This window comes from Rana temporaria, chromosome 4 (genome assembly GCF_905171775.1).
Source record: "Rana temporaria chromosome 4, aRanTem1.1, whole genome shotgun sequence".
Lineage (NCBI taxonomy): Eukaryota > Metazoa > Chordata > Amphibia > Anura > Ranidae > Rana > Rana temporaria.
Window position 1 is genome coordinate 24,842,438 of NC_053492.1, and position 21,507 is coordinate 24,863,944.

The following is a 21,507-nucleotide window of genomic DNA, read 5'->3' on the forward strand; positions in this document are numbered from 1 at the left end:
ATCTCAGGAGCCGTGTAGTGAGCAGATGGGAATGACTACAACATGTTTCGCTCATTTGCCATTTCAACTTTAGCAGCATGTTTGCTCATTTCAGATCTCAACATGGCGGAGCTGTCATTGTGTCCGGTATTCTGCCATGTAACTGGCTTTGCAATCGTAAAAGCATTATCTCTAGGCAAACCGCTAAATACAGACCTGAAATACATACATGGCAGCAGTTTTACTTTGTAATATATTTATATTTGTAATTTGTCCTTGTCACACTGCAGAGTGAGACTGCCGACCTCACTTTTCTCTACTGCAGTCGAGCAATACAGTTTGATCAGAAACCTGCCCATAACCTTCTGATTGGACAGTGAAAAGGGCGGCGGCCAACTGATGAAAGCAGCTCAGGGCTTAATACAGTCTTTCCCCGAAAATAAGACCTACCCCGAAAATAAGACCTAGCGTTATTTTCCAGGAGGGCTGCAATATAAGCCCTACCCTCGAAAATAAGTCCTAGTTTAAAATGCTTGTAAAATCCTATAATCTACTCTATTACAGTATTATATAATGTACAATGTGTGTGTTTCTGTAATATAATTGTGGGGAAGAGAGCTCTGGCGGGTCACAGAAGCGCAAATCGGCGCTATAACGAAGGTATTTGGCACAATTGTATTACAGAAACACACACATTGTACATTATATACTACTGTAATAGAGTGGATTATAGGATTTTACAAGCCTTTAAACTTCACACTGGGGATTCCTATTGGGCAGGGGGAGAGAAGACAGCACATTACATGGTAAGACCTACCCCGAAAATAAGCCCTACTGTGTCTTTTGTTGCCAAAATCAATATAAGACCCGGGCTTATTTTCGGGGAAACACGGTAGCATTTGGCTGCACTGTGCAATGCAATAAAGCTTTGAATGGCTAAGCGTGCTGACCCTCCCTCTTCCAATCTGATTGCTGCTGTACAGAGGATACAATTAAGCTAATATTAGGTCAGATTCATGTACCATATTATTTTTTATACAGTTCATGCTGTAACTAAAATGATTTTTTTTTTCATATCTGGCCACAGTTTTAATTTCACCGCCATCTTTTGATTATAGGCCTTAGATTGTACCGTTCCTCTGTCCTCTTCCAATTACAGACCTCAGCTCAGACCCTCCTTCATTCAATTACAGACCTCAGATCATACTTTCCTTCATGCGATTGAAGAACTCAGATAAGACCCTCTTCTATATCCAATTACATACTTTAGATCAGTGTTTCTCAACTCCAGCCCCCCCCCAACAGGTTATATTTTCAGGCTTTCCATTATTTTGCACAGGTCATTTGATCAGTTTTACTGCCTTAGTTATTACCACAGTCGCTTCACCCGAGAGAAATCCTGAAAACATGACCTGTTGGGGTGCCTTGAGGACTGGAGTTGAGAAACACTGCCTTAGATCCGACCCTCCTTCCAATCGTATACCTCAGATCAGACGCACTTTCATCCTGTTACATACCTCAGATCAGACCCACTTTCATCCTGTTACATACCTCAGATCAGACCCACTTTCATCCTGTTACATACCTCAGATCAGACCCTCCTTCATCCAAATACAAACCTCAGATCAGACCCTCCTTCATCCAATTACAGACCTCAGATCAGACTTTCCTTCATCCAATTACAAACTTCAGATCAGACCCTTCTTTATCAAATTACAGACCTCAGCTAAGACCCTTCTTCATCCAATTACAGACCTCAGATCATACTCTCCTTCATCCAATTGAAGAACTCAGACCAGACCTTCTTATATCCTGTTACATACCTCAGATCAGACCTCCTTCATCCAATTACAGACCTAAGATCAGACCCTCCTTCATCCAATTACAGACCTAAGATCAGACCCTCCTTCATCCAATTACATACCTCAGCTCAGACCGTCATTCATCCAATTAAAGACCTCAGATCAGACCCACTTTCATCCTGTTACATACCTCAAATCAGACCCTCCTTCATCCAAATACAAACTTCAGATCAGACCCTCCATCATCCAATTACATACCTCAGCTTAGACCCTCCTTCATCCAATTACAGACCCCAGCTCAGACCCTCCAATCCAATTACATACCTCAGATCAGACCCTCCTTCATCCAATTACAAACTTCAGATCCGACCCTTCTTTATTCATTTACAGACCTTAGATCATACTCTTCTTCACCCTCAGACCAGACCTTCTTATATCCCATTACATACCTCAGATCAGACCTCCTATATCCAATTACAGACCTTGGCTCAGACCTCCTTCATCCAATTACAGACCTCAGATCAGACCCTCCTTCCAATTGCATACCTCAGATCAGACCCTCCTTTATCCAATTACAAACTTCAGATCAGACCCTTCTTTATCCAATTACAGACCTCAGATCATACTCTCCTTCATCCAATTGAAGAACTCAGACCATACCTTGTTATATCCCATTACATACCTCAGATCAGACCTCCTTCATCCAATTACAGCCCTTAGATCAGACCTCCTTCATCCAATTACAGACCTCAGATCAGACCCTCCTTCATCCAATTACATACCTCAGATCAGACCCTCCTTTATCCAATTACAGACCTCAGCTAAGACCCTTCTTCATCCAATTACAGACCTCAGCTAAGACCCTCCGTCATCCAATTACATACCCCAGCTTAGACCCTCCATCCAATTACATACCTCAGATCAGACCCTCCTTCATCCAATTACAAACTTCATATCAGACCCTTCTTTATCCAATTACAGACCTTAGATCATACTTTCCTTCATCCAATTGAAGAACTCAGACCAGACCTTCTTATATCCCATTACATACCTCAGCTCAGACCTCCTTCATCCAATTACAGACCTCAAATCAGACCCTCCTTTATCCAATTACATACCTCAGATCAGACCCTCCTTTATCCAATTACAAACCTCAGATCAGAACCTTCTTTATCCAAGTACAGACCTCATATCAGTCTCTCCTTCATACAATTACTGACCTCAGCTCAGACCCTCCTTCATCCAAATACAGACCTCAGATCAGACCCTCCTTCATCCAATTGAAGAACGCAGACCAGACCTTCTTATATCCCATTACATACCTCAGATCAGACCTCCTTCATCCAATTACATACCTCAGATCAGACCCTCCATCCAATTACATACTTCAGCTAAGACCCTCCTTCATCCAATTACAGACCTCAGATCATAGTCTCCTTTATCCGATTGAAGAACTCAGACCAGGCCTTCTTATATCCCATTACATGCCTCAGATCAGACCTCATATATCCAATTACTGACTTTAGAGCAGACCCTCCTACTTTACATTACAGACCTCAGATCAGATCCCGCTTTATACAATTACCTTATTTAAGATCTCCTTCATTCAAATACTGACCCCAGATCAGACCTCCCTCATCCAAACACAGACCATGAATCGGACCCCCTTCTTCATCTTCAGGGTCAGATGGGTCTTTCTCAGTCTTTTTTCATTAAATGACCCAAGATCAGACTCCTCATCCATTCTCTTGCTACAACAAACCTCAGCCAAGGACTGTCCTCCAAATTCTTTACATCAATGGCCTCAAACCACACCTCTCCTTCCTGGCAAAGAGAACTATGAAACCCCTTTCCATATAGTTCCAATCATAGGACTTAGAGCTGACCCTTCTGCTCCATAATCTTTCAATATCAAACCTCAGACTACACTATTCTTCATCCAACTTCAGTTGCCAACTTCACATAAGCTCCCAGTCTATTCTTCTCCCCCATCTGCAACCTTAAACCGGACCCATCTTTCATCCACTTTGGCTTGCCAACTTCATGGAAGATCCTGGTTTGTTCTCCCCCAGTTTCAACCTCAGACAGGACCTATCTTTCAAATTTCACATAAGCTCTTGGTCTGTTTTCTTTCCCCCAGCTGCAAACTGGACCCATCTTTCATTCACATTTGGTTGCCATGTAAGATCTTGGTCTGTTCTCCTTCCCCAGCTGCAACCTCAGAGGAGACCACCAAGACTCTGGCCCAGATTCTTAAAGCACTTACGCCGACGTATCTTTATATACGCCGCGTAAGTGCACAGATGCGCCGTCGTATCTATGCGCCTGATTCTCAATGCTAGATACGCCTGAATTTTGGCTTCATCCGACCGACGTAAGTTTCCTAAGCTGTCGGAGCCTGGGCGCATATTTACTCTGGCCGCAAGGGGCGCTTCCATTGATTTACGCGTTGAATATGCAAATGACCAAGATACGCCAATTCACAAACGTACTTGCGCCCGTCGCTGTAATCTACGCCGTTTACGTAAGGCGTACGTCCGGCGTATAGTTATTCCACCTAAAGCAGGTGTAAGTCATGTTGGGGTATGGACGACAGAACAGCCGTCGTATTTTACGTCGTTTACGCAAGTCGTACGTGAACGGGGCTGGGCGTAGGTTACGTTCACGTCGTAAGGCATTGAGCCGGCGTATCTTAGGGAGTAAATTCAACGTGATTCTGAGCATGCGCCCGCATGCGCCGTTTGGTCGGCCCTTCATTTGCATGGGGTCACGGTTAATTTAAATGTATCACGCCCACTACCTTCCTACTTTGAATTAGGCGGGCAATTTACGTTACGCTGGCGCAACTTAGGGGGTGAGTGCTTTGTGAATACTGCTCTTGCCTCTCAGAGTTACGTCGGCGTAGCGCATATGAGATGCGCTACACTGCTCTAAAGATGCGCCGATCTACCTGAATCCGGGCCTCTGTCTCTACTGTTGCATATGTATTGAGACAAAAATACAGGAGCGTTGGGCGCACTCTAAATTACTGCACATGCACAGTGGCTGCATGCTATACAGGTTGGCACACTTTGGGCAATTAAAAGATTGTCTCTTTGACACCTAGCCTCGCAGGACCTTTTTATTGGATGATGAAAAAATCATCAGCAATATATTACACTAGCCGGGTGAAGTGGGCCTGAGATGATGTGAAACATTGTGATTTCCTTATGTGATCAACTTTTATGTTTGAAGTGCCTTAGTGGACAGCTACGACGGTTCGCGGTAACGTGCCGACCTGCCGCAGTATAATGACGGCAGCTGGTCGACAAGTTGTTAAAGTCTAAGTTCTCCTTTTGAAACATGTTATATGTTCCACCTGTCTCTTGGCTACGACTAAGACCCCTTTCACACTGAGGAGTTTTTCAGGCGGTACAGCGCTAAAAATAGCGCTTCTATACCGCCTGAAAAACTCCTGCCCAGCAACCTCAATGTAAAAGCCGGAGGGCGGTATTAACCCTTTATCGTCCGCTAGCGGGGGTTAATACCACACTGCTAGCGGTCGAATCCCACGGCAAATCCGACGGTATAGTGCCGCTATTTTTAGCGGTACTATACCGCCACCGCGGCTCCCGCCCCAGTGTGAGAGGGGCCTAAGGTATGTGGCCGAAACGCGTAAGCTGTCTTATCCTGTTGCAAATAAAGATTATCACATTTTGATGTGTTGGACTGTTCCCCTTTGTTATTGCTTCAGTGTGAGTAAGTGGGAGACACTCCGAGCCGAGGCACCAAGACCCCACCTTCTTATTGGGAATCCATATAAGCCTTGTTTCCTTTGTGGAATGGAATATGTGTTCCAGCTCCTGCTGCCAGTTCCCCTGCTCCCATCCTAGGCCCCGTACACACGGGAGGATCCATCCGCTGAAAAATCTCAGCGGATCGGTTTCAGCGGATAGATCCCCTGGTGTGTACGTTCCAGCGGATATTTATCCGCGGATATTTCCGATTTCCAGCAGATAAAAATTTGTAGACATGCTTACAAATCTATCCGCTGGAATCGGCACCAGCGGATCGATCCCGTGGTCTGTACAGACTCAACGGATCGATCCGACCAAACTCATCCCTCGCATGCGTGGATATCCTTATATGACAGCGTCGCGCACGTCGCCGCGTCATCATGACAGCGCGACACATCACCGCGATGGGAATTCGGTGCGGATTTCGATCCGATGGTGTGTACACTCCATCGGATTAAAATCCGCAGAGGATTTATCCGCGGATACGGTCCGGCGGACCGTATCCGCGGATCAATCCTATCGTGTGTACCCGGCCCTAGTGTGACAGTGGGAGGGAATCTTCCTCCACTCACACAGCCAATGTTATTCATTCACAGGAAACTGAATAAATGAACTACAAGTAATGTCAACCACCGTCGGCTCTCGGATTATAGTTCTGAATGAACTGTGAGGGCGCCGTTGAGTGCTCCCGTAGTTCATCCACAAGCCCTGCAGCTTTCATACAGACAGCCTGTATGAAGGTACAGTCAATAAACTGCAGGGCTTGTCTTCAGAAGCCTGACATTGTACCCCTGATCCCATGATCACATGTGCAATTCTTTACAGGCTTCTGCAGGAAAATAAATGAATAAATACACTTTGCTTTCTGCAAAAATATGTGCATTTTTTAATTTTTATTTTGGAAAGGTGAACTCATCCTTTAAAGCAGGGGTCTCCAAACTTTGTATACAAAGGGCCAGTTTATTGTCCTTTAGACTTTAGGGGGGCTAGACTGCGGCCAGCAGGAGTGGACATTTTTCTGGCATCAGTGGATGTAAACATCGGCACATTTGGAATGGGGGGTGGAGCAGTGCCTCATCATTGGTATGAATAGTACCCCATTATTGGTGTCAGTGGGAGAAATGGTGCCCCATTGTTGGCTTCAGTCGGCTGAATAGTGTCTTGCATCAGTGGGAGGAATAATGTCTGGAGGGCCAGATAAAGACAAGCAAAGGGCCGCATCAGGCCCCAGGGCCACAGTTTGGAGACCCCTGCTTTAAAGCCTTGTTTTTTTTAAATAATAAACATGTTATACTTATCTGCTCCGTGCAGTAGTTTTGCACAGAGCAGCCTGGATCCTCCTCTTCTGGGGTCCCACGTCCACACTCCTGGCTATTCCTTCCTCCCTGGTGCCCCTACAGCAAGCAGCTTGATTAGCACACGGAGCCGTGGCTTGGCCCTGCCCCCTCCATCTCCTGATTGGCCCACTGGCTGTGATGCTGCAAAAAGCCAATCATAAGTGCGAGTCCCCAGAGAGGCAAGGCTCTCGTGGACAACACTGGATTAAGAGGGGGCTCAGGTAAGTATTAGGGTGGCTGGGTGGCTGCTGCACAGAGAAGGCTTTTTACCTTCATGCATAGAGTGCATGAAGGTAAAAAAAAAACTTTACAACCGCTTAACGCCCGCCGCATGTATATGTACGTCCACAGAATGGCACGTACAGGCAGATGGGCGTACATGTACGTCCTTGCCTTTCCGCGGGTCGGGGGTCCGATCGGGACCCCCCCGGTACATGCGGCGGTCGGAAATAGTCGGGGAGCGATCCGGGATGAGGGCGCGGCTATTCGTTTCTAGCCGCCCCCTCGCGATCGCTCCCCGGAGCTGAAGAACGGGGAGAGCCGTATGTAAACACGGCTTCCCCGTGCTTCACTGTGGTGGCTGCATCGATCCAGTGATCCCTTTTATAGGGAGACACGATCGATGACGTCAGACCTACAGCCACACCCCCCTACAGTTGTAAACACACACTAGGTGAAACATAACTCCTTCAGCGCCCCCTGTGGTTAACTCCCAAACTGCAACTGTAATTTTCACAATAAACAATGCAATTTAAATGCATTTTTTGCTGTGAAAATGACAATGTTCCCAAAAATGTGTCAAAATTGTCCGAAGTGTCCGCCATAATGTCGCAGTCACGAAAAAAATTACTGATCGCCGCCATTGGTAGTAAAAAAAAAAAATTATAAAAATGCAATAAAACTATCCAATATTTTGTAAACGCTATAAATTTTGCGCAAACCAATCGATAAACGCTTATTTCTATTTTTTTTACCAAAAATAGGTAGAAGAATACGTATCGGCCTAAACTGAGGAAAAAAAATTTTTATATATGTTTTTGGGGGATATTTATTATAGCAAAACGTAAAAAATATTAAATTTTTTTCAAAATTGTCGCTCTATTTTTGTTTATAGCGCAAAAAATAAAAACCGCAGAGGTGATCAAATACCACCAAAAGAAAGCTCTATTTGTGGGGAAAAAAGGACCTCAATTTTGTTTGGGAGCCACGTCGCACGACCGCGCAATTGTCTGTTAAAACGAGGCAGTGCCGAATCGCAAAACCTGGCCTGGGCATTTAGCTGCCTAATGGTCCGGGGCTTAAGTAGTTAAATCACGTGCTGTAACATGCACAATAATGCTCATTAACACATGTTACATGAATTATCGTGTTGTGGGGTGCCATCCCCTTTAAAGTTGCGTGGCACCACAATTCCCACCAACTCACTACTGTATGTTTTATTGCTCTGCTTTCCTGAAAATGGATTCATGCCCTTTTTTTGGACATCTTTGGGGGGATATTTACTATATTTGGTGCACACAGAATCTGCTGTAGCTGTGCATAGTAACCAATCAGCTTCTATCTTCAGCTTGTGCAATTCAACTTTGGCAATAAAACCTGGAAGCTGGTTGGTTTCTATGCAGAGCTGCACCAGATTCTGTGTGCACCAGTTTTAGTAAACGTCCCCCTTTGTGTGTTACAAGATCTTTCTTTTGAATGGGCTGATTTAATGCAATGTATGTTATAAAAATAAATAAAAATACACCCAATAATGCATGTGCATTAATGCAACGTGCCAGGACGCAAAGGTCTGAATTATATATATATATATATATATATATATATATATATATATATATATATACACTGACATTTGCAGATATAGGGCCAGATTCACGTAGCTCAGCGGATCTATAGATCCGCTCGATCTACGTGAATTAAGATCCGCTCCCGCAAGTTTAGGAGGCAAGAGGCTAATTCACAAACCACTTACCTCCAAACTTGCGACGGCGGATCCTAAATCCCCCGGCGAAATTCAAATTCCGCGGGTAGGGGAGTGTACTATTTAAATCCGGCGTGTTCCCGCGCCGATTTAAATGCGCATGCGCCATCGGGGGATTTTTCCCGGCGTGCATTGCTCCCACTGACGTCACTAGGACGTCAGTGGTTTCGACGTGAGCGGGACTTGCGACGCGCGTGTTCGTGAATCGGCGTACGCAAACGACGTTGGAAAATTCAAATTCGATGCGGGAACGCCAGCTATACTTAACATTGGCTGCGCCTGCTAAAAACAGGGGTAAGTATACGACGGGAAAACCGCTACGGAAACGACGTAAGAACACTGCGACGGGTCCGCGTACGTTCGTGAATTTGCGTATCTCGCTGATTTACATATTATTTATCGTAAATCAGCGGGAACGCCCCCGGCGCCATTTTTAAATTGAAAAAAAGATCTGACAGTGTAACACAGTGTAACACTGTCGGATCTAGCCCTATCTATGCGTATCTTATTCTATGAATCAGGCGCATAGATAGGACCAGTGTAAGTCAGAGATACGATGGTGTATCTGTAGATCTGTAGATACACCGTCGTATCTCTTTGTGAATCTGGCCCATTACATTTATTGATTCATCACACGTGATCGATTGCAGAAAATTGCTAAACGTGCAAATGGCGCGTTCACAGATGAAGCACAAGCCTGTCACTGCAGCAATTCTGGATCATGTTACTATAATGTTATGGTGGTGTGGCCAATCACAGAGCAGGAATAATGCCAGCCAATAGGATCTTTAGTCCATTCATCCCAAACTGGCTTGGTGGTGAGCTTGTGAATAGTGGGGGATGGTATACTACAGTCAATACATGAGCAGTGTTGTTGGAAGGAGAGTGAAGGGGGAAGGGGGGGCTGGGAGACCACACGGTATACCTATCCTCATTCATTCTTCTGCTCAGCTGTAGGATTAATCCAGGAAATTTCATCCGTTGTTAGAAGAGGGTGTTTGGTAGTGAAGATGCTGAGATGAAACCAATACACAGAGGAGATTGAAAAAGGGAGACGACAAAAGAGCTGATTGAAGAAAGGGTAGAGTTATAGGACGCAGAGTCACCGCCAATCATTGCAATGTGATTGAAGAGCGACAGAGAGGACGCAACGCCGGCTGGGGATGTGCGTGGAGGAGTCGCTTGGTATCTAAGGTCAAGCGACTTGAAAGTGTCAAGGACGGACGGTCCTCTATCCCGAGCACCATGGACTGCATGTCGTTGTTTGACCACCACGTCTGCTCAGGTAAGAACATTTCAAAAAGGTGCTTCTGCCCTGTCTTATCTACACCAGACCCAGGGATTGTTTCATTATAAAATGAATATTTACCAATCAATTTTTTAAAATTGCATCAATATGTTAACCTGTTGCCGCCCACTTAACGCATATGCAGCCAGAACAGTGACCAAGCTGTCAAAAAAGGTCCCCTGGGGCCTAGTAATGGTCCAGAAGCTGATGAGACCGGCTCCCAATCATGTGACCGGTGTGACAGCCAGTCACACTGGTCACATGATCAGGCAGACCTTTCGCCTAACCCCCTCCCAACCAAGTCTAGTAGCCCAGTTAAAGGGATGAAGGAGCTGGACGGGAAAGGGTTTAAAGCTGAAATTTTAGTGATTGAGCTTGCAAATACTTTAAACATCTTGATTTGGGTGGAATAGGCATTTACTAGAAATCTGATAGACCATTGTACATTATAAATGTAACATTTACATGGTATCTTCTCAGCTTCCATTTATTTTAAGGTACTTGTATAGCGCCGTCAATTTACGCAGCGCTTTACATATACAATGTACATTCACATCAGTCCCTACCCTCAAGGAGATTACAACCTAAGGTCCCCCCTAATGCACATTCATACATATAGTAAGGCTAATTTAGACAGGCTCTGATTAACCTACCAGCATGTCTTTGGAGTGTGGGAGGAAACCGGAGTACCCAGAGGAAACCCAAGCAGGCACAGGGAGAACATGCAAACTCCAGGCAGATGGTGTCATGGTCGGGATTCGAACCAGCAACCCTTTTTGCTATATAGATATTTGGGCCCGGATTCACAGACACCGGCGCACATTTATGCCGCCGTAGCGTATCTCCTTTACGCTACGCCGACGCAGCGCAGAGAGGCAAACATTGAATTCACAAAGCCAATGCTGCCAAAACTGCGCTGGGTTTCCAAGGCGTAAATTGCCGTAAGTGGAAGTGGGCGTGAGCCATGCTAATGAGGCATGACCCCATGCAAATGATGGGCCGAGCGCCACCCGGGCTGTCCCTTCAGAGTTCTGTGCCGTAAACGGCGGCTCCCCTGCACATGCGTGGGAGTGATGTCATCGCGGCTCTGGACCCAGAATTAACACCGGGGGAAGATGGAAGGGCTTTGTTTTCTGGTAAGTTTCACATAATGTGCTAGTATGCGATGCATGCTAGCACATTTTGACATTACCTTTCAGGTAGAGCTGCACAATTCTGGCTAAAATGAGAATCACAATTGTTTTGCTTAGAATATAGATCACGATTCTCGTGGTGTAACATCATCTTTCACATTATACAAAAAAATTGGGCTAACTTTTCTGTTTAATTTTTTTTTAATTCATTAAAGTGTATTTTTTCCAAAGAAATTGCTTTGAAAAACTGCTGCGCAAATACAGTGTGACATAAAAGATTGCAAAAACCACAATTTTATTCTCTAGTGTCTCTGCTAAAACAAATACAGTGGAACCTCGGTTTAGGAGTAACTTGGTTTGAGAGCGTTTTCATTTGCGAGCAACTTTTTTTTTTTAATTCTGACTCGGTTTGCGAGTGTTGACTCGCAAGACAAGCATAATTCAAGCTAAATAGGCATGCAGTACCTAATTTGGCCTGAGGTACGGGGTGCAGAAACCGAGCAGAGCCGAAAATAGGCCTGCAGTACCTCATTTGGCCTGAGGTACGGGGGTGCAGAAACCGAACAGAGCCGAAAATAGGCCTGCAGTACCTCATTTGGCCTGAGGTACGTGGGGCGCAGAAGCCGAGAAAAGCCGAACATTGGCCTGCAGTACCTCAATTGGCCTGAGGTATGGGGGGCGCAGGAAACAAGCTGAAGTGTCCTCTGGCTTTTTCGGCCGTTTTCGGCACTCTCTGGCTGCATTCGGTATTGCATGCCATTAAAGTCGATGCAGAACTAATTATTTTCGTTTCCATTGACTTCAATGGGAAAACTCGCTCTAACCACTTAAGACCGGGACCATTATGCAGGTTAAGGACCTTGCCCCTTTTTGCGATTCGGCACTGCGTCGCTTTAACTGACAATTACGTGGTCGTGCGATGTGGCTCCCAAACAAAATTGGCGTCCTTTTTTCCCCACAAATAGAGCTTTCTTTTGGTGGTATTTGATCTCCTCTGTGGTTTTTATTTTTTGCGCTATAAACAAAAATAGAGCGTCAATTTTGAAAACAATTCAATATTTTTTGCTTTTTGCTATAATAAATATCCCCAAAAAAGATATAAAAAAACACCTATTTTTGGAAAAAAAAACGCAATAAGCGTTTATCGATTGGTTTGCGCAAAATGTATAGTGTTTACAAAATAGGGGATAGTTTTATGGCATTTTTATTAATATTTTTTTTTTACTAGTAATGGCGGCGATCAGCAATTTTTGTCATGACTGCGACATTATGGCGGACACTTCGGACAATTTTGACACATTTTTGGGACCATTGTCATTTTCACAGCAAAAAATGCATTTAAATTGCATTCTTTATTGTGAAAATGACAGTTGCAGTTTGGGAGTTAAACACAGGGGGCGCTGTAACATTTAGGGATCACTGTGTGTGTGTTTACTAGTGTAGGGGGGTGTGGCTGTAGGAATGACAACATCGATGGAGTCTCCCTAATAAAAGGGATCACTCGATCGATGCGCCGCCACAGTGAAGCACGGGGAAGCCGTGTTTACATACGGCTCTCCCCGTTCTTCAGCTCCGGGGAGCGATCGCAACGGAGCGGCTAAAAACAAATAGCCGCGCCGTCGTCCTGGATCGCTCCCCGGGGGGGTCCCGATCGGACCCCCCACCCACGTCTAGCAGAGGACGTACAGGTACGTGATTGTGCCTGTCCGTGCCATTCTGCTGACGTCAATGTACATGAGGAGGTCGGGAAGTGGTTAAGTGGTTAATATGTGAGTACTTTGAATTACGAGCATACTCCTGGAACGGATTATGCTCGGAATCCGAGGTTCCACTGTATATCATGTTTGGGTGTTCCAAGTAATTTTCGAGCAGAAAATAATGATTTTTTACTTGTAAGCAACAAATGTCAGAAAAGGTTTGGTCTTTAAATGGTTAAACTTCCTTCATCTACACGCTGAGTCCTTTCCTTTGATAAAGAACAAAGAGATACTTTGTTTCCACTTATTCCGTGTTGTATTAAAACTTGGCAGGCTGCCTGGATTTATTTTTTTCAGCTGTGAGAACTCTCTGAACTTGTTAGAAAGATCATGACATGTTGTTTTGAAGATCGGGAAGGGAAAACAAATTGCGATTTCGCGATAAATCGTGCAGCTCTACTTTCAGGTCAGAAAAAATACATAAATCAGCCAGTAGTGTACCTCCGCTTTAAGGTGGCAATTAAAGCTAAATTCCAGCCACAGTAAATATAGTCTTCTACACCCACGATAGATAAAACTTCACTAAATGCCTTTGAAAAGCTAGTTATTTCCTTGTAAAAGTAGCAGTGATGTCATCAATGGGCTGTACATAGTCTGTGCAGAGAGCAGGACTGTGGGAGGAGCCCAGCAAGCTCCACCTCTACAGACTACCTGCAGAAAGCTACAGGAGGGGGCGGAGACAAGACCTGTCACAGTGCACTAGGGGAGGGAGCAGCAGTGAGCGGTTATTATTACAGGAAAGTCTCACACTGGATTACTGCACAGATCCGGGCAGGGCCGCCATCAGGGGGGTACAGGCATCACACCTGTAAGGGGCCCGATGGTCCACTGTTTTTTTTTTTTTTTTTCGTCTGACCCCCCCACCTTTAGCAACTAGCGGCAGGAGAGAGAAGAGAAGACTTTACTTTGTTTAGTTCGTCAGCAAAAACCAACCCCATCCCGCTTATCTCGGGGCAGGAAAGAAAAGAGAAGAGATGGCACTTTTTGTTACCACAACCCCCCCCCCCCCCCCCCAGTTATCATCTCACGGCAGGAGAGAGGAGAGGCCCCCCCCCCCCCCCCCCCCCTGCCTAAAGCTGTGTAAGGGTCTGCCCTAAATCTGGGAGAAATACACAAAGCACATCAAGATTCAAGGAAGAATACATATGACCCCTTGTATTTAGGCAATATTTGCGTATCCCGGGGTTCAGCTCTAATTTAAACTATGACTATGTAAGAAAGTGTAAATTTGTATTTATTTTTTTAAATCTTAAAGTGATTGTAAACCTTTGTGTTTTATTTTTTTTTAAATAACAAACATATCATACTTCCCTCCACTGTGCAGCTCGTTTTGCACAGTTGCCCCGATCCTCCTCTTCTGGGGTCCTCCGGCGGCGCTCGCGGCTCCTCTACACATCAGATAACCCCCTAGGAGAAGCGGTCACCCAGGGGGTTACCGTGCGGGCACGCTCCCAAGTCCAGCATTTGCGTCCATAGACAGGAATGCCGGACTTGGCCCCGCCAGATTTAATTGACAGCAGCGGGAGCCAATGGCTGCGCTGCTATCAATCTATCCAATCAAGAGACAAGACCCCTTGCAGAGAGGGAGAGCGTGTCTCCGCCAAAGGGAATGAAGGTGCTCAGATAAGTAAAACGGGACAGGGGGGCAGTCACATAGTATGCATTAAGGTGAAAAAACACGAGGGTTTACAACCCCTTTAATACTGTAGTCTGGATAGGTATAAAAAGCATGCAGTTATTTTTTAGAATCTTTTTACCAACTGCTTTGATCTGCTCAATATTTGTTGAGTTTGTATTTTTTTCCCAATGTAATTGGATTAATTTACTGATTTCACCCAATTGCATTTGTTTAGCTGTTTCTGGTATCATTGAAGATTCTGTCACATGGGGGGTTATTTACGAAAGGCAAATCCACTGTGCACTTGAAATTGCACTGAAAGTGCACTTGGAAGTGCAGTCGCTGTAGATCCGAGGGGGACATGCAAGGAAAATAAAAAAACAGCATTTTAGCTGGTACATGATTGGATAATAAAATCAGCAGAGCTTCCCCTAATTTCAGATCCACCCCTCAGGCCGCGTACACACGGTCGGTCCATCCGTTGAGAACGGTCCGAAGGACCGTTCTCATCGGTTAACCGATGAAGCTGACTGATGGTCTGATGTGCCTACACACCATCAGTTAAATAACCGATCGTGTCAGAACGCGGTGACGTAAAACACAACGACGTGCAGAGAAAAATGAAGTTCAATGCTTCCAAGCATGCGTCGACTTGATTCTGAGCATGCGCGGGTTTTTAACCGATGCTTTTGCATACTAACCATCGGTTTTGACCTATTGGTTAGGCGTCCATCTGTTCAATTTTAAAGCAAGTTCTAAAATTTTTGACCGAAGGATAACTGACCGATGGGGCCCACAGACGATCGGTTTGGACCGATGAAAAGGTCCTTCAGTCCGTTTTCATCGGTTTGGACCATCCGTGTGTACGCGGCCTTAGATTTACAGCGACTGCACTTTCAGTGCAATTTGAAGTGCATTTTGCACTTGTAGTGCACAGTGGATTTGCCTTTCGTAAATAACCCCCCATGTGGCAGAATCTTCAATGAAACAGCTAAACAAGTGTAATGAAGTGAAATCAGTAAATGAGTCCAATTAAATTGGGAAAAAACGACAAACTCAACAAATAAATAAAAAAACTGTGAAATAAATTAGCAAAAAAAATAAAAAAATAGTCCCTTGAAAACGTTCAAAGAAATAAATGTTTGTTGGAACACCATGTGATAGAATCTTCAATGATATCAGAAACGGCTAAACAAGTGCAATGGAGTGAAATTAGTAAATTAATCCAATTTAATTGGGAAAAGACGACAAACTCAACAAATAAATAAAACGGTGAAATTAATTGGCAAAAAAATAAAATAAATTATAATCTCTTGAAAACGTTCAAAGAAATACATGTTTGTTGGAACACCTTGTGATAGAATCTTCAATGATATCAGACACAGCTAAACAAGTGCAATGGGGTGAAATTAGTAAATTAATCCAATTTAATTGGGAAAAGACGACAAACTCAACAAATAAATAAAAAAAACTGTGAAATTAATTGGGAAAAAAATTAAAATAAAATAAATTATAATCCCTTGAAAACTTTCAAAGAAAGAAATGTTTGTTGGAACACCTTGTCATAGAATCTTCAATGATATCAGACACAGCTAAACAAGTGCAATGGAGTGAAATTAGTAAATTAATCCAATTTAATTGGGAACAAAACGACAAACTCAACAAATAAATAAAAAAACTGTGAAATTAATTGGCAAAAAAAAAAAAATTATAATCCCTTGAAAACTTTCAAAGAAAGAAATGTTTGTTGGAACACTTTGTGATAGAATCTTAAATGAGAATTAGAAACAGCGTGAATCCATACAACAAACATTTCTTTCTTTGAAAGTTTTCAAGGGACTATAATTTATGTATTTTTTGCCAATTTATTTCACTGTTTTTTTTATTTGTTGAGTTTGTCGTTTTTTCCAATTTAATTGGATTCATTTACTGATTTCACTCAATTGCAATTGTTTATTTGACTATTTATGTTTTAGCGCAGCTCCTTATGTTTTTTGTTTTTGTTTTAAATGTTAGATCATAACCAAAAAATATTCATAGATATAATGGTGTATTGTGGAAATATGTAGGTACACCCTGGGCACCAAAAGATGGCATTGCTACCTGTAGAAGAAATGACTCCTTGTAGGCATTTTTTCAGAATTGCCCACTGGTCTCCAAAAATGTTGTCCCACCCTCCATGCAAAACTCCTTCTATTGCAAGAGATTTGTGGGTTTCCTTGCATGAACTGCCTGTTTCCAAATCCCTCTACAAAAAGTCAGTGGGAAACAAATCAGGGCTTTGACTAGGGCAGTCCATTACCCTCTAAAGCAGTGGTCTCCAAACTGCAGCCCGATGTGGCCCTTTGCTGGCCTTTACCCAGCCCTTGGGGCACTATTCCTCCCACTGATACAATACATTATTTTGCTATCTGACAACAAAAATGGAGCACCATTTTTCCCACCGACACAAATAATGAGGGCTCTATTCTTCCCTAGGATACCAACAGTGGAGCACTATTGCCCTGCCCCCAATACCAAATGTGGTGATGTATACTCCCACTGATGCTAGAATTTTTACTCCTGCTGGCCATAATCCGGCCCTCCTAAAGTCTGAAGGACAATAAACTGGCCCTTTGTTTAAAATGTTTGGAGACCCCTGCTCTAAAGCCAACCATTCATGGATCGCTATTTGGCAGGTTCAGCAGGGACTGGCCGAAACTTTGATCCTTGAATGGGCAAGGTGCTTGTACAGATATCAGTCTACCAATCGACTTCTGTGAAACCACTCCGATTTTTGGTCTCGACTGCTATAGCCAGTGTTCTGTCGAGAAGTGCCCGTCCCATAGAATAGTGCCCGAGACAAACGACGCATGTGCCGTACGTCATAGCACAAGAGCTGATTTGCCGATCAGCTGGGCTGACGTAACCATGGTGCATGTTCACATCATAGGAGGTATCTCTCGTTGGGAGATACCATTTCAAAGGCACAATTTAAACTAGGGTTGTCCCGATACCACTTTTTTAGGACCGAGCACAAGTACCGATACTTTTTTTCAAGTAGTCGCCGATACCGAATACCGATACTTTTTTTAAATGTGTCCCCAAATGCAGCCATGTCCCCCCACATATGCAGCCATGTCCCCCCACATATGCAGCCATGTCCCCCTAGCCATGTCCCTCACATATGCAGCCATGTCCCTCTAGCCATGTCCCTCACATATGCAGCCATGTCCCTCTAGCCATGTCCCTCACATATGCAGCCATGTCCCTCTAGCCATGTCCCTCACATATGCAGCCATGTCCCTCTAGCCATGTCCCTCACATATGCAGCCATGTCCCTCTAGCCATGTCCCTCACATATGCAGCCATGTCCCTCTAGCCATGTCCCTCACATATGCACCCATGTCCCTCTAGCCATGTCCCTCACATATGCAGCCATGTCCCTCTAGCCATGTCCTCCACATATGCAGCCATGTCCCTCTAGCCATGTCCCTCACATATGCAGCCATGTCCCTCCAGCCATGTCCCTCCAGCCATGTCCCTCTAGCCATGTCCCTCTAGCCATGTCCCTCCAGCCATTTCCCCCATACCTTTGCCGCCGAAAGCCGCCGCCGCATGGAGAAAATCACAGCATTCATTTGAATAGCTGTTTTGCCCGCGCGTATAGACACCCCCCCCTTGCTCGGGATTGGACAGATCACGATCACCCATCCAATCCCGGGCAAGGGGAGTGTCTATACGCGCGGGAACACTACAGCTATTCAAATGAAAGCTGTGATGTTCCCGCACAGCGTTTAACACATGCAGCGGCTTTCGATGCGGCGGCAGCGGCGGGGGGGGGAAGTATTCTATTTAGGTATCGGGGGTATTTACGCGAGTACGAGTACTCCCGCAAATACTCGGTATCGGTCCCGATACCGATACTGGTATCAGTATCGGGACAACCCTAATTTAAACCTATACAAACACAGACAAAACTGGACCATCAGCACACTGTAAAGCCGTCTTGCATCAGCGAGGCACAATGTGAGAACTACAGTCTCCCCCCGCTCTTTGCATAGGTTTCAATTATGCCAGTGAAATGGTATCTCCCATCGAGAGATACCTCCTACGATGTGCGCTTGCGCCCTGTTCACATCACTATTCGATGGGGGGGCACTTCTCGACACAACACCGGCAGCGCTGGTCAGTAGATTCTGACATTGGGGAAGTCTCCCCACTGTCAGAAAACAAAGACTCCCCCATTCACCTCGAGTATGTGGGTGTCGGAATTAAGTCTTTTTTTTTTTTTTTTCGTTCAACCCAGTGGTTGAATGAAAAGAAAAAAAATTAGTCATCTATGGGCTGATTATTTCTATTTCAGACATTCCTTTGTAGATTTGCTAGTGTGCGTAGAATCATTATCATGTCAAAAGACCCATTTCCGGATTATCTTCAACTTTGGACAGGTGGCACATTATCAAAGCACACTTTGATATGATGGAGATTGTATAATTGACTCGATGACTGTGAAGCCGCCCATGCCCTGAAGCAACAAAGCGACCCCAAACCACACTTCCATTACCATGCTGGTATAAGGTTCTTCTCCTGAAAGGCTGTCTTTGGTTTACAGCAAGCTTGACTACTTTTACTGTGACCAATTATTATTTTTTTTTTCTTTGATTGTTCAGTCTTCAGCACATTATTGTAGAGGGCCTATGGCAGTGATGGCGAACCTTGGCACCCCAGATGTTTTGGAACTACATTTCCCATGATGCCATGATGACCCTTCCCACACCTAACAACTGTATTTTCATTTGAGTCCATCTGATCATCTCCCACAGCTACTACCCTTTGTTCCACTTGACCCTCCCTTCTAGATTGTAAGCTCTAACGAGCAGGGCCCTCTTGTCCCTCCTGTATTGATTTGTATTGTGACTGTACTGTCTTCCCTGATGTAAAGGGCTGCGCAAACTGTTGGCGCTATATAAATCCTGTATAATAATAATAATGCGCACCTACACTGCAGAGTGTATGAGCATCATGGGAAATTTAGTTCCAAAACATCTGGAGTGCCAAGGTTCGCAATTCACTGGCCTATGGTGTAAGGTGACCAGATTTTTAAGATGAAATCCAGGGACATATTTTCTTACTAGCAATGGCAGCAATCACTGACTTATAGCAGGACTGCAATATTGCAGCGGACAAATCGTACACTAAGGCCCCGTACACACGAGGAGACATGTCCGATGAAAACGGTCCGCGGACCGTTTTCATTGGACATGTCTCCTGGGAGCTTTTGGTCTGATGTGTGTACACACCATCAGACCAAAATCCCCACCGACAGAGAACACGGTGACGGAGATGACACCGACGTTCTCAAACACGGAAGTGCAATGCTTTCACGCATGCGTCGAATCAATTCGACGCATGCACGGTATTTCGGGACGCTGGTTACACGTCATAACCAGCGGACATGTCCGATTAGGTGTACTAACCATCGGACATGTCCGACGGACATGTTTCCAGCGGACAAGTTTCTTAGCTTGCTAAGAAACTTTTGTCCATTGGAAACCTGTCCGCTAGGCCGTACACACGGTCGGACATGTCCGCGGACCAGTTTCAGCGGACATGTTCGTCCGTGTGTACGCGGCCTAAGTGACACTTTGTGGGAACCAGTGACACTAATATAGTGATAAGTGCTGACAATATGCACTTTCACTTTACTAATGACACTGGCTGGGAAGGGGTTAAAAGCTAGGGCAATCAAAGGGTTAAATGTGTGGCTAACAAGTCTTTTCTCACTGTGGGGAGGTGCTTTTACTAAGGGAAGGCATAGATCCCTGTCTCTGTTTTGCAGGAACACAGGACTTAAAGCGGATTTCCACCCAATCCACTTTAAGTACTCCTTGCCCCCTTACATGCCACAGCCCCCTCCGCACCCCCACGATACGCCACTGCTGTCACGTGTCCCAGAAGATTGCCGAGAGGGAGGGGCCGCCTAGGTGACTCCTCCTCTCCCCCTAGGCTGCCCCTCCCTCTCGGCAATCTTCTGGGACACGTGACAGCAGTGGCGTATCGTGGGGGTGCGGAGGGGGCGTGGCTGTATGTACTGTATGTCACTACTGGTATTCAGCTGAAGGAACTTCACTTACTTTACATAATGTGGCGGAAATTCCACACCTGTGTATTACTTTACATATTCTGGTGGAAATTCCCCACCTGTGTATGTCACTACTGGTATTCAGCTGACGGAACTTCACTTCCATAATCTGGCGGGTCGCTGATTCTGACAGAACAACGGGTTCACACTGGTATGACCCGACTGTTGTACGACTGTCATCCTACTTTGCTACTTTCTGCAATATCGGTCCTACTTCCACCCGACTTAAATGAACAGGGTACTTTGAGACCTTACGACTGGTCTTTTGACCAATCAAAACAATCCCAGTGTAACATAAATTCCTTTTCCTGCTGCTGTAATCACCATGTCGGATGTCACAAGTCAAATGGTTAGGACGAGGATCACCTACATCTCATGCGGCCCTCATGTCATAGGTTAGGCGCCAGGGCTCTAATGTTTCACCTTTTATCTGCATGCACTATTTGAATCAAGATTTAATGTTTGCCTGTTCAAATATGGTGAAAAAGTGGACAATTGCCATGGGGTGTACTTACTTTATTACATGACTGTAAGTAAATATAATTGGGTGAATGTGTATCAGAAGAATGTGGACAGCCTGCAACAGTAAGCCGAGAAAACTGTTTTTAAAGTGTAACTAAAGCCACATTTTATTTTAATTTTTTTTTAGTTTTGAAACTAAAAAAAAAAAATCCCACTTTTTTGGTTGACGTAAGAACAGTATTAGATGGAA

General features: G+C 44.7%; 1 protein-coding gene across 1 annotated transcript in view; it reads left to right on the top strand.

The window, feature by feature from the left end:
• The first annotated feature begins 9,794 nt into the window (after positions 1 to 9,794).
• The window catches only part of EFR3B (EFR3 homolog B), a 352,965-nt gene continuing 341,252 nt past the window's right edge, over positions 9,795 to 21,507 (top strand). The window contains exon 1 of the mRNA XM_040348132.1: positions 9,795 to 10,160. Coding sequence (XP_040204066.1) covers positions 10,121 to 10,160 — 40 coding nt within the window. The 5' untranslated portion in view covers positions 9,795 to 10,120. The remainder of the gene's footprint in view (positions 10,161 to 21,507) is intronic.